This window comes from Sorex fumeus, unplaced genomic scaffold (genome assembly GCF_029834395.1).
Source record: "Sorex fumeus unplaced genomic scaffold, SorFum_2.1 ptg000123l, whole genome shotgun sequence".
Classification (NCBI taxonomy): domain Eukaryota; kingdom Metazoa; phylum Chordata; class Mammalia; order Eulipotyphla; family Soricidae; genus Sorex; species Sorex fumeus.
The window spans coordinates 4,674,526-4,692,241 of record NW_026606180.1 but is presented as its reverse complement, the minus strand read 5'-3'; the positions used below and the strand labels follow the sequence as shown (position 1 = coordinate 4,692,241).

The window sequence follows — 17,716 nt, the reverse complement described above, 5'->3', positions numbered from 1 at the left end:
TCTGCAGCCGGGCTCAGCCTCGGCCCCTGGGGGAGGGGCGCAGGGGGAGGGTGGGGGGCTTATGGTCTCGAATTCCCCTTCCTCAGGTTCCTGAGCTGGCAACCCCACGCACCCGCACTGCACCAGAGGCTTTAATACCCCAGCAGTGAAGACGGCGTGGCCACTCTTGCTAATGATTGCCGCCCCCTGCTGGCCCCCAGCCTGGACAACGAACAGGGCGAGAACTGCCCCCCCGACCCCCCCGGGCGGCAGTGACCCAAGGGCCAAGCGCAAAGCCCGGAGCAGAAGCTGCACCTGGCCACCTCTGGGCCCCTGCCCGGTACTGCCCAGTGGCCTTCCCATCTCCAGCACTCCTTTCCGTGGCTGAGGTGATAAGTGATTACATTTTTGTTACCTTCTAAATTAAAAAAAAAAAAGGTGAAATTGCCTGGCTGGAGCTGCCCCGTCTGAACACTGCCTGGCAACGGGGGCGACACATAACTAGGGAGCAATTTTTCCACAATTCAGAAACTCATTTTTTGGGTTTTTTTTTTTTTGCACCAAGGAATCAGTCTAACAAACACATCCCACTCTTGCTGAAAATAATTTCTCTTCCCAACTCTTCTAGGAATAAAACACTTTAAATGTATGTGTGGGGAACCGACACTTCAGTTTAATAAGATTAAGAAGTGACAACTTAAAGAGCAATGGCGAAGTTGCCCACCCACCGTGGCCACCAGGGTCTAGCTAAGAGGGCGGCTGGGCCAGGGGCCTTGGGGCGCAGCCTCTTCCCTCTCGCCAGCAGCCCCGGGTGCTGCCTCCTCTCCCCCCGTGGCCCCGCCCTGCCCACACCTGCGGCCCCACTCGGTACTTTTGCTCTGGGCTCAGACACTTCTGGCGTGGGGACCGCGGGGTGCCAGGGGTCGGCCCTGGGCTCCTGCTGAGAAGCTTCAGACACAAGGACAGAGGCACCCCCTAAGGGACCTGGGGCTGCCCTGCGGGGGCCCAGGGGCTCCCCAGGGTCAGGGATCCAGTAGGTGGGTGCTTGAGTGGACAGGCCTCTTGACCCTGACTGGTGACCGGGTGCCAACACACAGGACGTGCTCCCCGTGGCGCCCGCATGCTGGGGGGGGGGGGGCGGAAATGGGGGAGAGGCTGAAGCAACCCCTTCCTGTGGTGTCCAAACAGGATACACTTCCGGTGTCATCAGGCGGCTGGATGGCCCTGTCACCAGGCCCGGACAGAGGGGCCGGCCCGTCTCCACCACAGCCAGCTGAGCTCTGACGCTCCTCGAGGGCCCCATCTCTGAGCCATGTCCTGGGGGGCACGGAGACCCAGCCCACATGCGGAGGACGGGGGACAGAGGGACGAGGACAGAGGGACAGGGCGCCAGGAGACAAAGGGATAGGGGCGCAGGGCCGGGGACCGAGGGAAGGACATAGTTAACGGGGACAGAGGGACAGAGGGATGGGCACAGTGATGGGACAGAGGGACAGTGGGGCCCACAGCGGGGTCCAGCCTGCGGGGAGGTTGGAGCTTGGGGAGGAGCGCCCCCCAGACAATGACGGTCCGGTTACAAAGTGCGCCTGGCACTGGGATGGCAACAGCTAAGGGACATCCGGGCTGGCCGAGAGATGCAGGGGCGACTCCGGGGAAACTGCCTCCAGCTGCGTGGGTCTCGCAGTCGAACCCAAGGTCTGTGTCTGGGGGGGATGGCTGGGGCCACCCATCACCGAACAGCCCCGTGACCGACTGTCAGCCGAGGCCGGGCCCGCTGGGAGTGGCCAGGGATCTCCCGGCCCCCTGCAGTGGAGAGGATGCCCAGGCGGGGGACAGGGAAGTTTGGGGCCATCCGAGAGGCCCTGGACAGCAGCTGTCCGGCTCCCAGAGTTGTTTCCGTCAGCCCTGGGGCCGCGGGGTGCAGGGGTCTGGGCCCCAGCCTGGGGGGTCTCAGGCAGGGACGTGCCCTTCGAGAATTTCTGAGAGTCAAACCCCGGTCAGCAAGGGGAGAGCGACAGGAAGAAGCGGAGACCCAGCAGGCTGGTCCCTGGTCAGGCTGGAGGCGGGGTGGGTGGGCGTTATGGACTGAAGACCCTGGTGCTCCCCCCTCGGCGGCTGCCCCACCCCTTCCTGCGCCAGGTCGGCCCTTATTAGAAGGTGGGGCCAGGCCACGGCGGCCCCCAAAGATCTCAGCTCGGGGGGGAGGCCCCCGACTCCGTGTCTGCACCTCCTTTATTGGTGCTGCCGACTGGGGGAGCGAGAGGCGCGTGGGCTGCCGGGCAGGGCGTGGGGGTCGAGCTGTGGACCCGACGGGCTGGGGTCCCCCGCCCCCACTTCCTCGCCGTTTTCTTCCTTCTGGCTGTTCTGCTGCTCCGGGCACTCGAAGTGGACACAGTGGAACACCTGGGAGGGGAGGGAGAGAGCCGTGAGCGACGGTCAGCACCCCTCTACCCGCCCCCAGCAGCTGGCCAGCGATAACGGGATGGGCAGTGGGTTCCGGCCAAAGAGCAGCACAGGCCGCTTGCTCCCTTGTGAGGTCCTCCCCGATGCAGGGCCCAGCAAGCGGACATGGGAGCTGCTGACGGGGACGACGCCGTGTGTGGTTCACTGCCTGGGGCACGGATAAAACTTAGAAAACGTGGCAGAGAAGGTCCTGGAGGACTAGCCTCGCCTGCTCCTGCACCCCAGCAACAAATCAGCTCCTCTCTCAGTCATCAGAGCTGGGAGAAGTGGGTGCCAGGGCAGCGCCAACCTGGAGTCGGTGCCCTCCCTTGCGCGCGGGTCCGTCCCCTGGAAGAAACGGCTGGAAAGCGGGGGAGTTATGGTGGCGTCATTCAGTGCGGGGTCAGCCCAGCTCCCAGCCCCCAGCGGACAGCTGTGGCCCAGGCGTGGCATGCAGGGTGGGCGGTGAGCTGACAGTCCCCACAAATAAGGGGGTCGCTGCTGAGCAAGGCAGAGTGGTCAGTGCTGCGTCCCAGCCCGGGCAGGCAATGAGGAGGCCACGTGCTGCGTCCCAGCCCGGGCAGGCAATGAGGAGGCCACGTCCCTCTCCTCACAGCTGCCTCTGGGCTCCAGACATCGGCATCTGAGCTGAGCCTATGCCCAGTCTCTGCAGGAGGAGTCTTGCAGGGGCCTCTCCTGATTTTTGGGGGTGCACAGATGTGGGGTACGTGGATCTGGGACATGTGGATCTGGAGTGTGAATATCTGGGGAACGTGGACGTGGGGAACGTGGATCTACTGCCTGGCAGTTTTACCAACTTCCAGATGTGCCAACTGCGTATCTCTGAAGCCTGAGAATGTGAGTGGATTCCAGTGCCTTCCCCATGCCCTGGGGGTGGGTAGCCCCTGTCCTGCTCTTGGGGGCCCCCACAGCGACCCCCCCCCCCACATACACACTGGCTCCGTCCTGGCCCCCACACTTCCGGCTCCCTGAGCTGACACGCAGGGGCTTACTAAATCACGTAAGTGTTCAAAAATGTTAATGGAATTTTTCTAGAAATAAGAAAACATCTTCAAGACACAGCGGCTTAAACCCACAGAGAGAAGCTTCCCACAAATTACTTTCTGATCTGGTGTGCCTTGTTCAGTGAGTAGATTAAACTCAAGTTTATCAAGTGCAACCCAATATTCATGGTGAGAGGCCGAGAGGCAGAGAAGGGAGGTGGGCGGGCGGGCGGGCCCCAGGCTGCAGGCGGAGGGTCCGAGGAAGGGCGGCAGGGCTGCCTGAGGGTGGTGGCAGGGGGAGAGGGCGCCCCTGGCAGGGCTGGGTTCCCGAGGGTTCTGGTGGCAGGAGGGTCGAGTGTGCGTGTGTGCATGTATGTGTGCGTGTTTATGTGTGCATGTGTGTATGTATGCATCTGTGTGCAAGTGTGTGCTTGCGTGTGCGTGCATGTGTGTGTGGGGGAGGAATCGGGGCGCTGGGTAGCCCTGGAGCCCAGCAGCACACCCCAGACTACACTCTGGCAGGCCCAGCTCTCCATGTAAGCGCCGCACCTAACCAAGGTGCCAATGGCGCTTCCGGCCCAGCTCGCCAAAGCCACTGCCTTCCACCCATTAACTAGCTTCGGGGCCCGCAGAAGCACAATTCGTTTGTCTGCTGTGGAATCTGAGTGCAAATATGGGGGCTGAATCGTAGGCTGCTGCCAAGCAGTTGTGATGGGCCCGGGAAGGGGGTGGGGGTGTGCACAGGTGTGCGCAGGAGCTGTGTACCTGCCCCTGGCCCTCCGCACCCACTTCTCACGGACGCGCAAGAGCCGCTCTCTGGATCTCTGGGGGCCAGGCAAGACGCGGGCACCTGCAGGGCCACCTCCTCCCAGAGCTACACCTACAGGCACAGCACACACAGACACACACACAGACACACACACACACACACACACATTCAAACACACGCACAAACACTCAAACAGACAGACATACCAACTCAAGCACACAGACACACATTCAAACACACAGACAAAGACCCTCACACACAGAGACACAAACACTTCAAACACACATACAGGCACACAAACACTCAAACATACAGAGAGACACACATTCAGGCAAGGGGACCATGAGCCTAGCTGAGCAGCAGGAAGAACAAGGGCCACTTGAACGGACCCCCCGGCTCCAAGGTCCTGGAGGGCCGAGGAGCAGGACGATGAGCTCCGGAGTGTGTGCAGAGCCCTGCACAGGAGGCCGCGAAGGGCGAGTGGAGAGGCCGTGTGCAAGCGGCAAGGACTTGGGTGGGAAGGAGTGGGTCCCGCTGCCCCTCAGAAGGTGGGGGTCACTGAGGCTGTGCAAGGAGCTGGGGCAAAGGGCCACTTCCTGAGGAGAGGGCGAGGTGGTCACTGGTGTGCTCAAGCTGAGGCCAAAGACACAGGGTGGCCTGGGGGCGCAGACACCAACCCGGGGCCACACCCGGCCGGGGCCACTCAGGGCTGACTCAGGGAGGCCGAGCAAAAAGGCAGCTCGTTAGTACGAAAAAACAGCGTTTCTTGGTCAGAGGCAGCGCAATGATTGGGTAAGACCCTCGCCTTACACGCAGCCGACCCCAGCTCAACTCCCAGCACTGCACATGGTGCCCCGAGCCCCCCCATGGAGTCCCCACTCCCCAGATGAGACACAAACACGCTGACTCTTCCCAACGTATCACACCTGTGTGACAAGTAATCTAAGTGTCTACAGACGGCAGTTGACGACGCCCAGGCCGTCGGGAGGGTCGGGGTGCCGCAGGGGTGGTGGCAGCGAGGTCCCTGGGCCAGTCCCCGACGGCCTGTTCTCCCCCTTCGGCCCCTTTGCAGCTGCAGGCACGGGGCCACAGAGGGCCACCGCTCTCCCTCTGACACACATCTCCCTCTGGTCTGATGCATGTGCCTTCTCGGAGGTGCCTGCCCTCTTCCCTAACCCATGCAGCGCCTGCGGCCCCACAGGTGGGGGCTCTCCCGAGGTGCCTGCTGGCCTGGGGTGGGGGCTGTGAGGAACCAACTCCCCCCAGTTCCCTTCCCGCAGTCCCCCCTCCGGGGGGCAGCTAGGTCCCCAGGGGGCGCCTCTGCTTAGTTCCATAGTTAGTTTTGGGCTGCACCCGGCGAGCTTGGGCCTTCCCTGTGGGTCTGTGCCCAGGGACCCCTCCCACCAAGCTCCTTCCCAACCTGCGGCGGGGGCAGGGCGTGAGCAGCAGCAAGGGCAGCAGCGGGGCAGTCAGGGTTCTCCTGGCCGTCCGCACCCGTGTCTGACCCTCGCAGAACCAGCTGCAGGCGGCCCCAGGATCTGCCCCCCAGAGGCGCTGACTGGGGATGAACAGGTGTCCTCCCCGAGCTGCTGTTATCCATCTCTCTGCCTTCCCGAGCCAAAGCCAGGCTTCTCCACAAGCCTTGGGGTGCCCTGAGCCCTGGGGGAGGGTCCGGGAAAGGGGCACACAGACACTCCCGCCCTTTCTGGGGGTCCCGGCCCTCCCCACCCTGCTTGCAGAAGCAGGCACAGCTCCCGGGGTGGGCCCGAGAGTCCACTAAGGACCGTGGCCGAAATCGGGCAAGGGTGATAAATGCCAGTCAGTGCCCCCTTGCTCTTCCGGCTTCTCTGGAGTCACTTCCACGGCCGGCTCTCATGCCGACCCACACAAACAGCGTTTCTCAGCCAGGCTTCCAACCTCTATTTCCGAGGTGACGCGTCTTGAGAGTAGAGGCCTCTAAGTACCTGCCGTGTGCCACGCCCAGACGCCGGGGCAGTCTCCACGCTCCACTCACGCTTGTCTGCAGCTCACGAGCCCCCACACCGTGTCCCAGCACAGCACTGGGCACAACCAGCAGGCACGGGTGAGTCGCCTCCAGCACCGACCGCAGGCAGGACGCGGCGCCAAGATCTGCACTAGGGCTTACTCGTGGTGGAAGAGCGAGAATTTTCTGGGTGAGACTATTTATAGAAGGCAACCGCTTTTTGCTTCTAAAGCTTTCCAAATGTCGCTTTCCCATCTTCACTGACACAAGGGCACCCACAAATAATGGGAACTTCAGCACTCGGCAGGGCCTGGCGGGGGTGGGGGTGGGGGTCCCGAAGGCCTTTTGAGACTGTGCACACGGGAGATCGGGAGGCCTGTCTCCTCGCCTGTGCTTGGTCCCGGGCGGCGGTGAGCTTTCTGCTGCCAAGGAGAGTAACTGGGGGGAGGTGGTGGCTGCGGCTCCGTGTCCCTGCAGAGCTGGGGCCCGGAGCTCCGGCCTTGTCTCCAAGGGCCCCGGGGCCCCTCAGCTAGAGTCCCACCTGCTTAGCTTCCAGGGCACGGGGGGGGGGGGGGGCGCAGACTTGTCTTGCTCTAGTGCCACACACCCAGGGCTGGGGACGGTGCTCACTTGCTTCCTCCCCTGACGGCTCTCAGTGGGGACACTGAGGTCTACAGAGTCCCACAACCCCATCTTTTGGCCAGAATGATGGCTCGGGGGCCGGAGCACACTCAGGAGTTCCCGCTGTGATACCCGGCACTCCGGAAGGTCCCCCGAGCACTGGGCTGGGAGAAGCTCCTGAGGTGTGGCCACTGGGGTGTGGCCCCCAACCCAAAAACAAACCCAAAGATCTTTTAGAGGGATGCTACAGAGAACCTTTTTTTCTGTCTCATTAGGAAGGGACCTTTAATGTATAGCTCACACTCCTTATTTTATTTACATCATTTTTTCCACTGTCCTTATTTTATCGGGGGGTGGGGGGTGCACACCCAGCAATGCTCAGTGCTAGCAGTGCTCGGGGGACCATATGGGATGCTGGGGATCAGAGCAGGGTCCACCATGTGCAAAGTAAGCGCCCTACCCCCTGCACTGTCTCTCCGGCCCCTAGAGGCCAGTCTCCTGTGAGCCAGGAAGTAAGCAACCTGCTGACCAGGAGAGGCCGGAGTGGGGTGATCTGCTGACCCCGACCTTTGCACATGGGCCCTCCATCCTCCAGCTCTTTCTTCTGGGCTCCTCCCCTCGCTGGGCCAGGAGCAACGGCTGTTTCTCACCACTGAGTCTAGGCCCCCGCGAGGCCGCTTCTCCCTCTTCCCTGTTTTCTGCTGGTGGTGCTGGGGGTGGCGGGCCGTGCCGGCCACTCCTCTCCTCCTCCCGACCGGTGGGAGGCATCTGACCCCGACCGACCGTGGAGGGTGCCAGTGCTGATGGCTCTGCTTTAACAACACCCCTCCCTGCAACCCCACATCCTCTTGCTTCAAACGTGCCCCACTTCTCAGAGCCCCTGCAGCCCCCCCATTCTCCAAGGTCAGGGGCATGAGGGCGTGGGTGCCACTTGGGGCCTGGGGGCACCTGCCTGACGCCCCGAGGTGGGGTTTCCTGGAAGGGAGTGTGGGGTGGGCCCAGGACAAATGCACAGGAGTCCCTGGCCCAGCAGGGCGGGCCTAGTCGGTCCCCAGACCTCGGACGGCCTGTCCTGGGGGGTGGGGGACGCTGGTCCCTCTGCTCTGGCCCCAGTCTCGGCTTCTTGCTGAGGGGGCGGCTGCTGGCCTGGGGTCTGGGGGGGGGGCACCGTGTGAGGGCTGGTAGGATAGGGCAATGCTGGCCAGGAAGGAGGGTTTTTTTTTTTTTTTATCTTTTCAAACAGTTTCCCTGCTCTCTTCTGCACGAGAGGCGCGGGTTGCTATGGGAACGAGGATGGCCCGGGAGCCCCCCAGCCACTCGGCGGGCCGACAGAGCCTGTAAATAAATTCCGCCTCGCGCCGGGCTCTGCGATGAGTGGTCCTGGCGGGCAGCTCATGCAGCCACTTGCCGACTCTCCGGCCTGCTGCTGGCGGCTCGCGGCCCCCCGCGGCGAGTTCATGGGCCGATCACTATTCCTCACACGCACCGCGAGCAAGCAGGAGCCCGCGCCCAGCCTGGCCCGTCCGTCCGCCTCGCCCCCTCCACTGCCCCTGCAAAGATGCGCCCACCCCCCCTTCGCCGGGCTGAGTCGCCACTGATGGCACACGCAGCCTCGCACCCAGGCCGAGGAGAGCCCGGCCGCGGGTCCCCCAGCCCTGCTGCACCGGCATGCTGCCCTTGTGCAGATCATGCGGTATCTTTCCCAGTTCCCCCCCCCCTCTTTTGCTTAAAACGTTTTATTGTGAGAGTCTGAAAGGTTCAATGGAAGGCAATGCACAGCTCCCGGGGCGGCTGCACGGTGATCTCCGTGCCGGGAGCGAGGCCCGCTGTCACTGCCGCCCACCAGGCCCTCCTGTTCCCAGCCACCATCCCGCCTCTGCCTCCAGTGCTCTGCAGGTGTGACCGGCACAGAACCCTCCAGTCTGTCTGCCCCTGGGAAAGTGCCCACTGGCTGTTCTCCCTGGGGCATCCTGTTCCCAGTCTCACCTTTCAGAGCCGCTCATCAACATTCCCCTGTGGGCCCCCGGGGTATTCCGAGGGGCCACAGATGAAAACACCATCAATGCACAGTGCGAGACTCGGCGGGGTCAGGCTGGGGGGAGGGCGCACAGGAAGCCAGGCTAGAAGTGGCCTGGGCGCCAGGGAAACGCTGGCCGAGAGCGTGCATGGACGTAGGGTGGCACGTCTGTGACAGGCTCAGCAGGCCCCCCACCCCCAATGGGCTCCATGGTGCCATGCTGGTGTCAGCACTGGCGGGACTATCCTCTTCTCCTCCCCTCCTTTGGGCTGCTACTGGCTCCAGCCCAGGCCCCGCCAGGCTCTTAGCTTTGGCACACATGGTCACAGCTCCTGCCCGGGGAGAGAGTGTCTGTCTGTCTTTCCCCACCGCCCCATGGGCCACCTGCCTTCCTGCTGGGCTCACACACCGTGGCTGTCGCGATGGGATTGCAGGCGGCAAGGCTGCCAAGGTCTCGCGAGGTGCCCGGGTGACAGGCACACGAACTCACGACCATACGCTTGGAAGGCGTACGGTGCATGGAACCCGGGGCTGCTCCTTCAGGCTCATGTTTTAAAATGAGGCTGAGTGGAGGATTTACTTCACCAACGAATCACGTAGTGTCATAAACATAAACGGTGTGGACCAGGGCCGGGCACATAGTGAGTGCTCAATAAACTGCAGCAGGGTCACGACTGTTCCCGTGAAGGCCCTCGCCCGGGAGAGGCTGAGGCTGGCATGTGTCTTCAGTTACAGCATCTCGGTTTGCAAATAGTGTGTGTGGGGGGGGTACGGCACGGGCCGGTTTGATCTCTGGCACCACATTGGTCCCCTGCCGAGAGTGGCCCAAGCCTCCCGCTCCAAAGAGAAAAGGGCCTTCTTGTTACGAGACAAGCCTGTGTGGAAAGCCTCGGTCTCCTGAGAGTGGTCATGTTCCGCTCGGTCTCTTCCTCGAGCTGCTGAGTGATGGGCAGTGGGGGGACGATGGACGGGCTGACGGATTCACTCGCTCGCCCAGCCAATAGGTGCCTGTACGTGCAAGCTCGCACGAGGTGGCAGGACAAAGATGAATAGGCACAGCCTCTCTCCTCCGCGACGCGGGTTCAATAGCGAGGCCCCCGGAGCAGGCTCAGGGCGTCAATACCGTCCTCCGCTCCTGCTATTGATGGGAGGGCTCTCGCGGGGTCCCTGTGAGCGGCGGGGCTCCGCCGTGAGCCCGGCGCTCCGCCTGCTGAGACCAGCCGCAGAAGCCGCTCTCTAGCCCCGGGTCTCACGAGCCACAAAGAGGAACACGGGGCCTTCTCTCTAAGGCGGAAGAGGGGCGCCTCCACGTTTCCTGTCTTTAGGGACGCGTCCCGCTGGGGGTCCAGGGATGAGGGAGCCCTGAGGGCTGAGTGGGCAGTGCAGATCTGCTGGGCCTGTGGGGCCTGTGTGAGACCAGAGGGGCTTGAAGGAAGCCAAGGGGGTGGGGGGCAGGCTGAACCCACCGGGAGGTGGCCGAGGAACGTCGGGGAGGCAGATCTCACCTCCAGGCGGGCATGGGCCAGAGCAGGGCAGGGGTGGCAGGCCTGAAGCCCCCCAGGGCCAAGCACAGCACCAGTGGGGGACGCAGAAGTGTGGGAAAGAGCACCCAGGCAGGAGGGGAGGGAGGGTGCGGGGGCGGGGGCGCACGCCGAGAATGCTCCGAGAAGGTGAACTGAGTGACCAGGGCTGCCAGGACAGATGCCAGAGGAAGGCCGGCAGTGTGGTTAGTGCGAGGCCGGAGTCAGGGGGGTCCACAGGAGTCAGACATGGGCCAGCAGAATAAAATGGACTCATGGCTGTGGTGCTCCGGAGGAAGCCAAGACAGAAGCCAGGTGCGGGAACGCTGGAAGATGGAAGGTGTGTCCCAACAGGTAGCAGGGAGACCTGGACCCGCAGAGGTTGGCCGGGGATCAGCAGGTGGCAGGAGCCACACACCTGACGGGGCGCTGGGGGAGGCTGCGCAGTCCCCAGGCTGGGGCTCAGAGCTGCCACACCACCTCCTCAATGCCCCTGGACCCTCCAAGCCTGCCCCGCAGGCCCTGCTTCCACCCTCCTCTCAGGGTGGGTCAGCAGCTTCACGGAGCCACACCTGTGCCAAGTGGCAGAGTTAATTCACCACGCCCCCCCCCCTTTTCCGTGGCCCACAGGCCCGATCCCTCCAGGGGCCTTGGAACGAGCGCAGTCCCCAGATGGCCAGCAGTCAGGGTGAAGGGAACGGGCCAGGCTCCACCAGACAAAGCCACTGACGCGGTCGCGTGGCAAACTTGCAGCGACAGACTGGGAGAAGCCTCCTTCCACAGGCCTGGCCCCGGACAGTCACGGGGCAGGGTGCCTCCAGAGCCCCACCCAGGCCGAGTCCCTCCTGCTGTGGTCCAGAGATGCCAATCCTCGCATCCCCCCCGCCCCCAAAGTCTGCCCTCTCTGGCCCAAGCGCTGCAGTTTCCTTAGCTCTGCGGTGACCGTGACCAGTTCCCCCTGCTCTGAGGCAGGCCGGGCCGGAACCAGCAGGCTGCACTCAGGAAGTCACGCTCTCCGTGGTCGGGCAGAGCACACGCTTCCTAACCCCCCGTACAGAAAAATAAAAGTAATCAGAACAAAAGCTAGCTTTTTAAGCGTTCTCTAGGAGGGCGTGTCTGCCATGCCCGGTGACTCCAAGGGCCCTGCCTCCTTCCGCACGGAGAATGATACTGTTTCGGATTCTTTACTCTCTTGGTCAGTGTTCACTGTATTGCTTGAAGAAGGTCCCAGTTGGCAACATTACACGGAGTCTTTTCTCCTGATCAATAACTGACTCAATAAGGCAGCTGAGCAAGCTGCTCATCAGCTAAACGGGGCAGATCACAGTTAATTAGCGAGTGACCCTCTACGAAACGCATCCAAACGGGCCAGTCCAGCATGGCTGGGCCCCTTGCACAGATGGTTTTGGGAGACCCCTACGACAGACTGGGTGGGGAACTATCCTCCATTTTGGCGCTGAGATGCATGTGGGTGAGGGCACACTGCATGGAGATGCTAATCAGACCCCCCAGCACTTCAGCCCTTCTGACTAAGCAATTCCTCTGCCGTAATTCATCCCCGCAGGGGCCCATTAAGGGGAAAAAAGCATATTTTCTGGCGGGAGTGGGGGTGCATGCATTAGAAAAGGAAAAAGTGATGGCAAATAAAGTATATTTACTTTAGCTTGATATACTGTTATGGAAAGATAAATTTAAATTGGTTTTCAATTTACTAAGCACCACACATAATTAATTTAACATAGTTTAAGTGGTAAGAAAATTGGGATTTATTGGCAGGACTTTAAAAATATGTTTGGTTTGAAGATCAAATATATATTAAAATGCAGATTCAATTTTATTTTTGTTACATCATCAAAAAAGGGAAAAACGCTTTTAGGAATTGATGTTTAGAATTGGTCAATCTTATCTTTTACCAAGTATTGACTGGTTTATCTTTATAATTTTCAAGTTTGTTTGGAAATAAAGAAGTAAGGGAAGTTTGAGGCTTCTGTGCATAAGCTCTTCTCTGAAACAGACTGTGTGTCATTTTTATTATAAACAGAAAGACAAACTGAATAGAAACATCACAATATTTTCATTTCAAAAAAAATATTTTTTAAGCGTTAGAAACATCTTAATGGGCTCCAGAGGTTTGGCAAAGCTTTTGGTTTTGTGTTTCATTTTTCACTGTGGGTGGGGACTGACTCTGCCCACCGCCGTGTCCATACCCTGGCGTGAACCCAGGGTCAGCGCCAGCTGGAAATGTGGAGCCTTCATTCACAAAGTGGGTAAGGGGGGAGAGGCAGCTCCAAGCACGGAAACTGGTCTCAGTTTGAATTCAAATTGCCACAGGGTCTCCAGCACTGTCAGATGAAGTCACCCCGCGGGGGGAAAAAAAAGTGAGGGGGTTGGAGGGGAAAGAAAGGGGAGAAGAAAGAAAGTGGTCAGCTAAACGATATCTGTCACCTGCACAAATGAGGCAAAAACCAGATAGCATGCAGCTGCGAGTACTTTGTATGTATATATAGCACACATAAAATGGGCTGGAGCGACAGTCCAGCCGGTTGGGCATTCGCCTTGCATGCAGCCGACCCGGGTTCGATTCCTCCGCCCCTCGTGGAGAGCCGGGCAAGCTACCGAGAGTATCTCGCCCGCATGGCAAAACCTGGCAAGCTCCCCGTGATGTAGTCGATATGCCAAACACAGTAACAAGTGTCACAATGGAGACGTTACTGGGTCTGCTCGAGCAAATCGACGAACAACGTGAGGACAGTGACAGTGACGGGGTCTCCAGAGCACCAAGGAAAGAGACACACACACAAGAAGGAAAAGAAAGTGGAAATGTGCCCTTCCGCCAAGCCTCTCCCCCCCCCCCCCGGGCCGTAGCTTGGGGGTCCCACTGGCCCCCACACCCCGCCCGCTGGCCCTCCCTGCTGAGTGGGTGTGACAGTGGCCATGGGCAGAGTGAAGGAGATGGCTGGGAAGGCAAGACGGGGCACAAGGGCATGTGAGTCCCGCGGTCTCCACCCTGCTGTGACACTTCACCCCCCCCCCCCCAACGTCTTCCCTTTCAAAGACGGGCAGGGGGGCTCTGAGCTGGACCCTTCTGGGGGGAGACGGCAGAGCCGCCTGGTGACAGGCCCGGGAGACCGGAGCAAAACAGGACAAGGGGAAGCTGCAGAGTCCTTTCTGCCATCGCCTCCAGTCTGAGCCCTGCAGTTCCTTCTGGGGCACTCGCTGGACACACAGTCGGTGCTCACACTGCACAAGAGGGGGACACACACGAGGTGGACAGCAGGAGCTGGATGGGGCCCTGCCACCAGCTTGTCCCTCACCCTTTGGGACAGGAAAGGTAAAGTCACGGACCAGTGGAGCACTTTCAGCTGAAACGGGGGAGGGGGGGGCCCTCGCGTCTGGAGCCCACAGGCCCCTGTGCGGGGGGCGGGCTCACTCGCCCAGGCCCTTCCGGAAGTCCTGTCCCCCCCACCCCCGTGTGTACCCAACAGCCCCCGGCACTTCTCTTCCTGTGCCCAGGGGATGGTGGTGGTGGGGGGGGCAGGTCAGGGTAGGTGCCAGCCACTGCCAGAATGGGGGGATTCATCCCTCCTCCCCCCTCCAATGAGGTCCAAGAAGAAAGAGCTTCTGGGCAGTTGGGAGGGAGAAGGGACCACTGAGGCAACGATGGTCGGAGGGCTCGCTCGGGATGGGAGACAGGTGCTGGAAGGAGACCAAGGACCAAACGTGATGGCCTCTCCGTATCTGCGTTGCAAACCCTAATGCCCGTAAGGAGAGAGCGGAAGAAGGAAGCTGTCTTGCCACAGAGGCAGGGGGCGGGGTGGGGAGGGGATGGTGGGAGGGATACTGCTGGGGACACATCGGTGGTGGAAAATGTGCACTGGTGGAAGGGTGGGTGTTCGATCACTGTGTGACTGAAACTCAATCATGAAAGCTTTGTAACTGTATCCCACGGAGATTCAATAGAAATAAATAAATAAAGCAAGCTTCTGGTTGCTGGCCTCCGGGGAGAAGTGCCGAGAGGTCGCCCGAAACACTCAGGTTATGCTTTGTAGAACTGAGCAGACAGCAAGACCACCCCAGGGCTGGTTCCTGACCAGGGCTGAGGGAGCACTCAGGAGGCCGTCCCTGGGGCAGAGGGGACACGAGAGCTGTCTGACCCCTCAAGGTCTCCACAGTGGCCGGTCCTGGGAGGAATCAGCAGAGCCGGAGGAGCTGGCTCCCGCGTGCTGGGGGAGCATCCGGGAAGGACAGGAGAGCCCCCCGACCCCCGGCCAGAGTGGTGCGCGCCTGTGTCGCTGCTGGGCCACTGGCCACTAGCGGGAGGACAGACACTGCAGCTGAGTGAGGCCTGCCTGGGGCCTTCCCAACTGTGCTCCCGAGGGCCTTACCTCGTTCGCCGTGTTGTGCGTCCCCACGATGCGGATGAAGGAGGCAGGCTGTCGTTCGAAGCTCACCGACTGCCAGGACCTGCGAGAGAAGCACGAGCCTTGGTTAGCAGCAGTCAGCCCTGCCCGAGCGGGGCTCCTGGCTGGCCGTGGGGAGACCTGTGCTGCAGGGGCTCTTGTCTGCGGGGCACACGTGGCCTGGGGATACAGCCGCGCCCACGCTGAGAACGGGCGTGCTGGCCAAGCCCACGAGGGCCAAGAGCGCGGCCGAACAGAAAAGTGACAGGCACTGGTGGGGTTCGTAAAACCCACAAAACCTGGGGCTGGAGCAATAGCACAGCAAACAGGGCATTTGCCTTGCATGGGGCTGACCCGGGTTCGATTCCCAGCATCCCATAGGGTCCCCTGAGCACCACCAGGAGTAATTCCTGAGTGCAGAGCCAGGAGTAACCCCTGTGCACCGCCGGGTGGGACCCAAAAACCAAAAACAAAAACAACATAAAACCCACAAAACCAGCCGCCACCCTGGGGTGAACAGTGACCTCCAGATGGGCGCTGTGGGGTCACAGGCATGTGTGTGGGGGGCAGTGAGGGGGGGGGGGCGTGGGGGTCCCTGCAGCGGGGCCAGAGACGCGAGGTCACATGCACAGCACCCCTGCCCCCGTCCCACACGCCCTCCTTTCCTGCTGCCCAGTGCTCCCCCGGGGACAGCTGAGACTCGGGGCGCCCCATGTCCCAGTGGCAGGGCCAGCCCGGGCAGGGCCTCCCAGCCTCACGCTCGCCGCTCAGGCGTGTGCCGGGGGCGGCGAGGCCCGTGCTCTAAGCGCCAGCGGTGCCTTCCAGAATCGGCAGCTCGCGGCGCAGGGAGACGCCAGGTGCCGGGAAGCTGCTTCCTGCAATTGTCTAATTACCGAGGAATGCGACCACGGCAAATGGATGTACTGGAGGCTGCTCCCCCCTTGGTTCAGGTGTTCCATCTTCTCCCTCCCGGGAGCCTCCCACTGAGATTGATTCACTGCCGCCTGGACACCGGGCCCCTGAAGGTCATTAAAAAGCCGTTACCATCCTGTGTGCAGCCCGCGCCTCTCCAGACAGCCTCTGCAAACCGCGAAGGAAGAACCGCTCCGGCCGCCCAAGAGCCATCGCTCATACGGGAAGGGGCGCGCTCAGTGGGGGCCAGCCCTCACCCCCAGCCCAAAGCCCCCACTGGGCTGCTGCTGAGGCTGCAGCGCCCAGGAGGCCCGCGGGGGAGTGCGGCTCCTGCTGCTAGCCTCGGGGAGCCCACCCCGAGTCTGAGTGGGCTTGGGAGGGGCGGTGGTTACCGGTCGCATCAATTTTACAAATGGGTGGGAGTGGAGAGAGGGTAGTGGGAGTGGATCAAACACAGTGAAGATCTTACTTCTCTCAGCTTCCTTGCTCTATGTCTATTAGAAAAAAATCTGTCCTGTCAGGAGCCAGAGACCCCCAGGGCTGGGGCTGTGGGGGCCAGGGAGAAGCCCAGCATCTGCCCGGGGGCGCCCCACCCGCTCCAAAGGCAGGAAGAAGTGAGGCCTCGCCTGCCCTATGCCAATCCCTTCTCCCACCAGGCCCTCTCGTCACCCCACTTTTTCTCTCCCCTCCCAGTGTCCAGGGTGGGCTTGGGCGTGGCCTCCTGGGCCCTCCCTTCCGCCCGGGGAGGCTGGCAGGGCGGCAGTTAGGCAGAGGGAGCAGTTGTGGAGTAATAAGATCAGAAGGCCTCAATTTAATACCAGTCCTCCATTACACTGCATTAATATCTAATTCCATTAGAGTTCATTTTCACTAACGCAGCCTGAGAGTTGAATATATGATTTCATTTTCAGGAGAACTGGATACCAACCCCTCAGACCCGTGGACGAGCAGGAGGACAGTCGGTCGGCGTGAGGTCATGGGCGTCCCTCCCCCTCCAGATCCGGGGTTCCAACCCACCGTCCTTAGATGCCGCTGGGTGGGGACAGGAGTAGGGGAGTGAGACGGTCCCCTGTGTCACACTGCGGCTGTCACAGTCCGCAGGGGCTCTGCACGGGCCCCGTCTGCATCCCAGGAGCACACATGCCTCTCCCAGCACACAGTCCCCAGAAGGCCAGCGGATGGACAGAGACAGGCGTCAGAGTGTGTTCTCGGCTCGAGCCCGCCCCGCCCCTGCACAGCACGAGGGTCTGGAGCTGGTCCCATGAGACCAAGGCCCGCCCCCGCCCCCCCCCCCCCATGCCGTCCCTCAGTGTTTGCCGAGCTTTGGAGAGAAAAATTTCAAGAGACCTTTGGTGCTTTTTGAATCGAGGAGATTGTATATATGATCAGGAAGCAGGCAGCAACCCCTGAGCTTCGCTGGGTGTGCCTGCCCCGCACCCCCCCAAAAATAAATGACACTGGGCAACAATGACCCTTCTACCCAGGTTCTTTGACACATGGCAAGAAATGTAGGGATGAGGCCAGCACCGTACACAAAGCACTTCCAGGCGAGAGGACCACTGGGTGACAGGAGGTAAGGCGGTGGGGGAGAGGCCACCTTGGCCTTTCGGGAGCCAAGGGACTGTGGACAGAGGGGCAGGTCCCTGACCTCCGAGCCTGGGGGCCTGGACTGAAACTCAGTTCTGTGTTCCCGCCAGCTCTGAGCCCTGCCTGGGTTTCCATCTCCACATCTGTAAAATGAGGGTAAGAGCAACTCTCTGGGGCCAGAGAGATGATCCAAAGGGTAGGGCACCTGCCTTGCATGTCTGACCCCTGGCATCACATATGGTTCCCCAAGATCCACAGGTGAGACCCTGAGCAGAGCCAGGAAAAGAAAACGAAGGGACACAGGTGAATACGTATGATGAGGCAGGTTGACAGCAAAGGGCCCCATGGCAATGGAATCCCGAGGAAGTAATAAAACCAGCAGTTCAAGGCTGCAAAAAGCCCACTGTGCACATGCGGCCAACCCGGGTTCGATTCCCAGCATCCCATATGGTCCCCTGAGCACCACCAGGAGTAACTCCTG

At 61.1% G+C, this 17,716-nt stretch overlaps 1 protein-coding gene across 2 annotated transcripts in view; it reads right to left on the bottom strand.

Moving 5' to 3' along the window:
* Positions 1 to 863: 863 nt before the first annotated feature.
* The window catches only part of BTBD9 (BTB domain containing 9), a 428,648-nt gene continuing 411,795 nt past the window's right edge, over positions 864 to 17,716 (bottom strand). Inside the window, exons 9-10 of one of the 2 annotated variants that reach the window (XM_056137361.1) lie at positions 14,722 to 14,800; positions 2,124 to 2,382 (exon numbers count right to left, since the gene is read on the bottom strand). In XM_056137361.1, the coding sequence (XP_055993336.1) occupies positions 2,212 to 2,382; positions 14,722 to 14,800 (250 nt within the window). In that variant the 3' untranslated portion in view covers positions 2,124 to 2,211. Of the gene's footprint in view, positions 2,383 to 14,721; positions 14,801 to 17,716 lie in introns of both variants that reach the window. The other variant, XM_056137362.1, reaches the window with a different exon arrangement.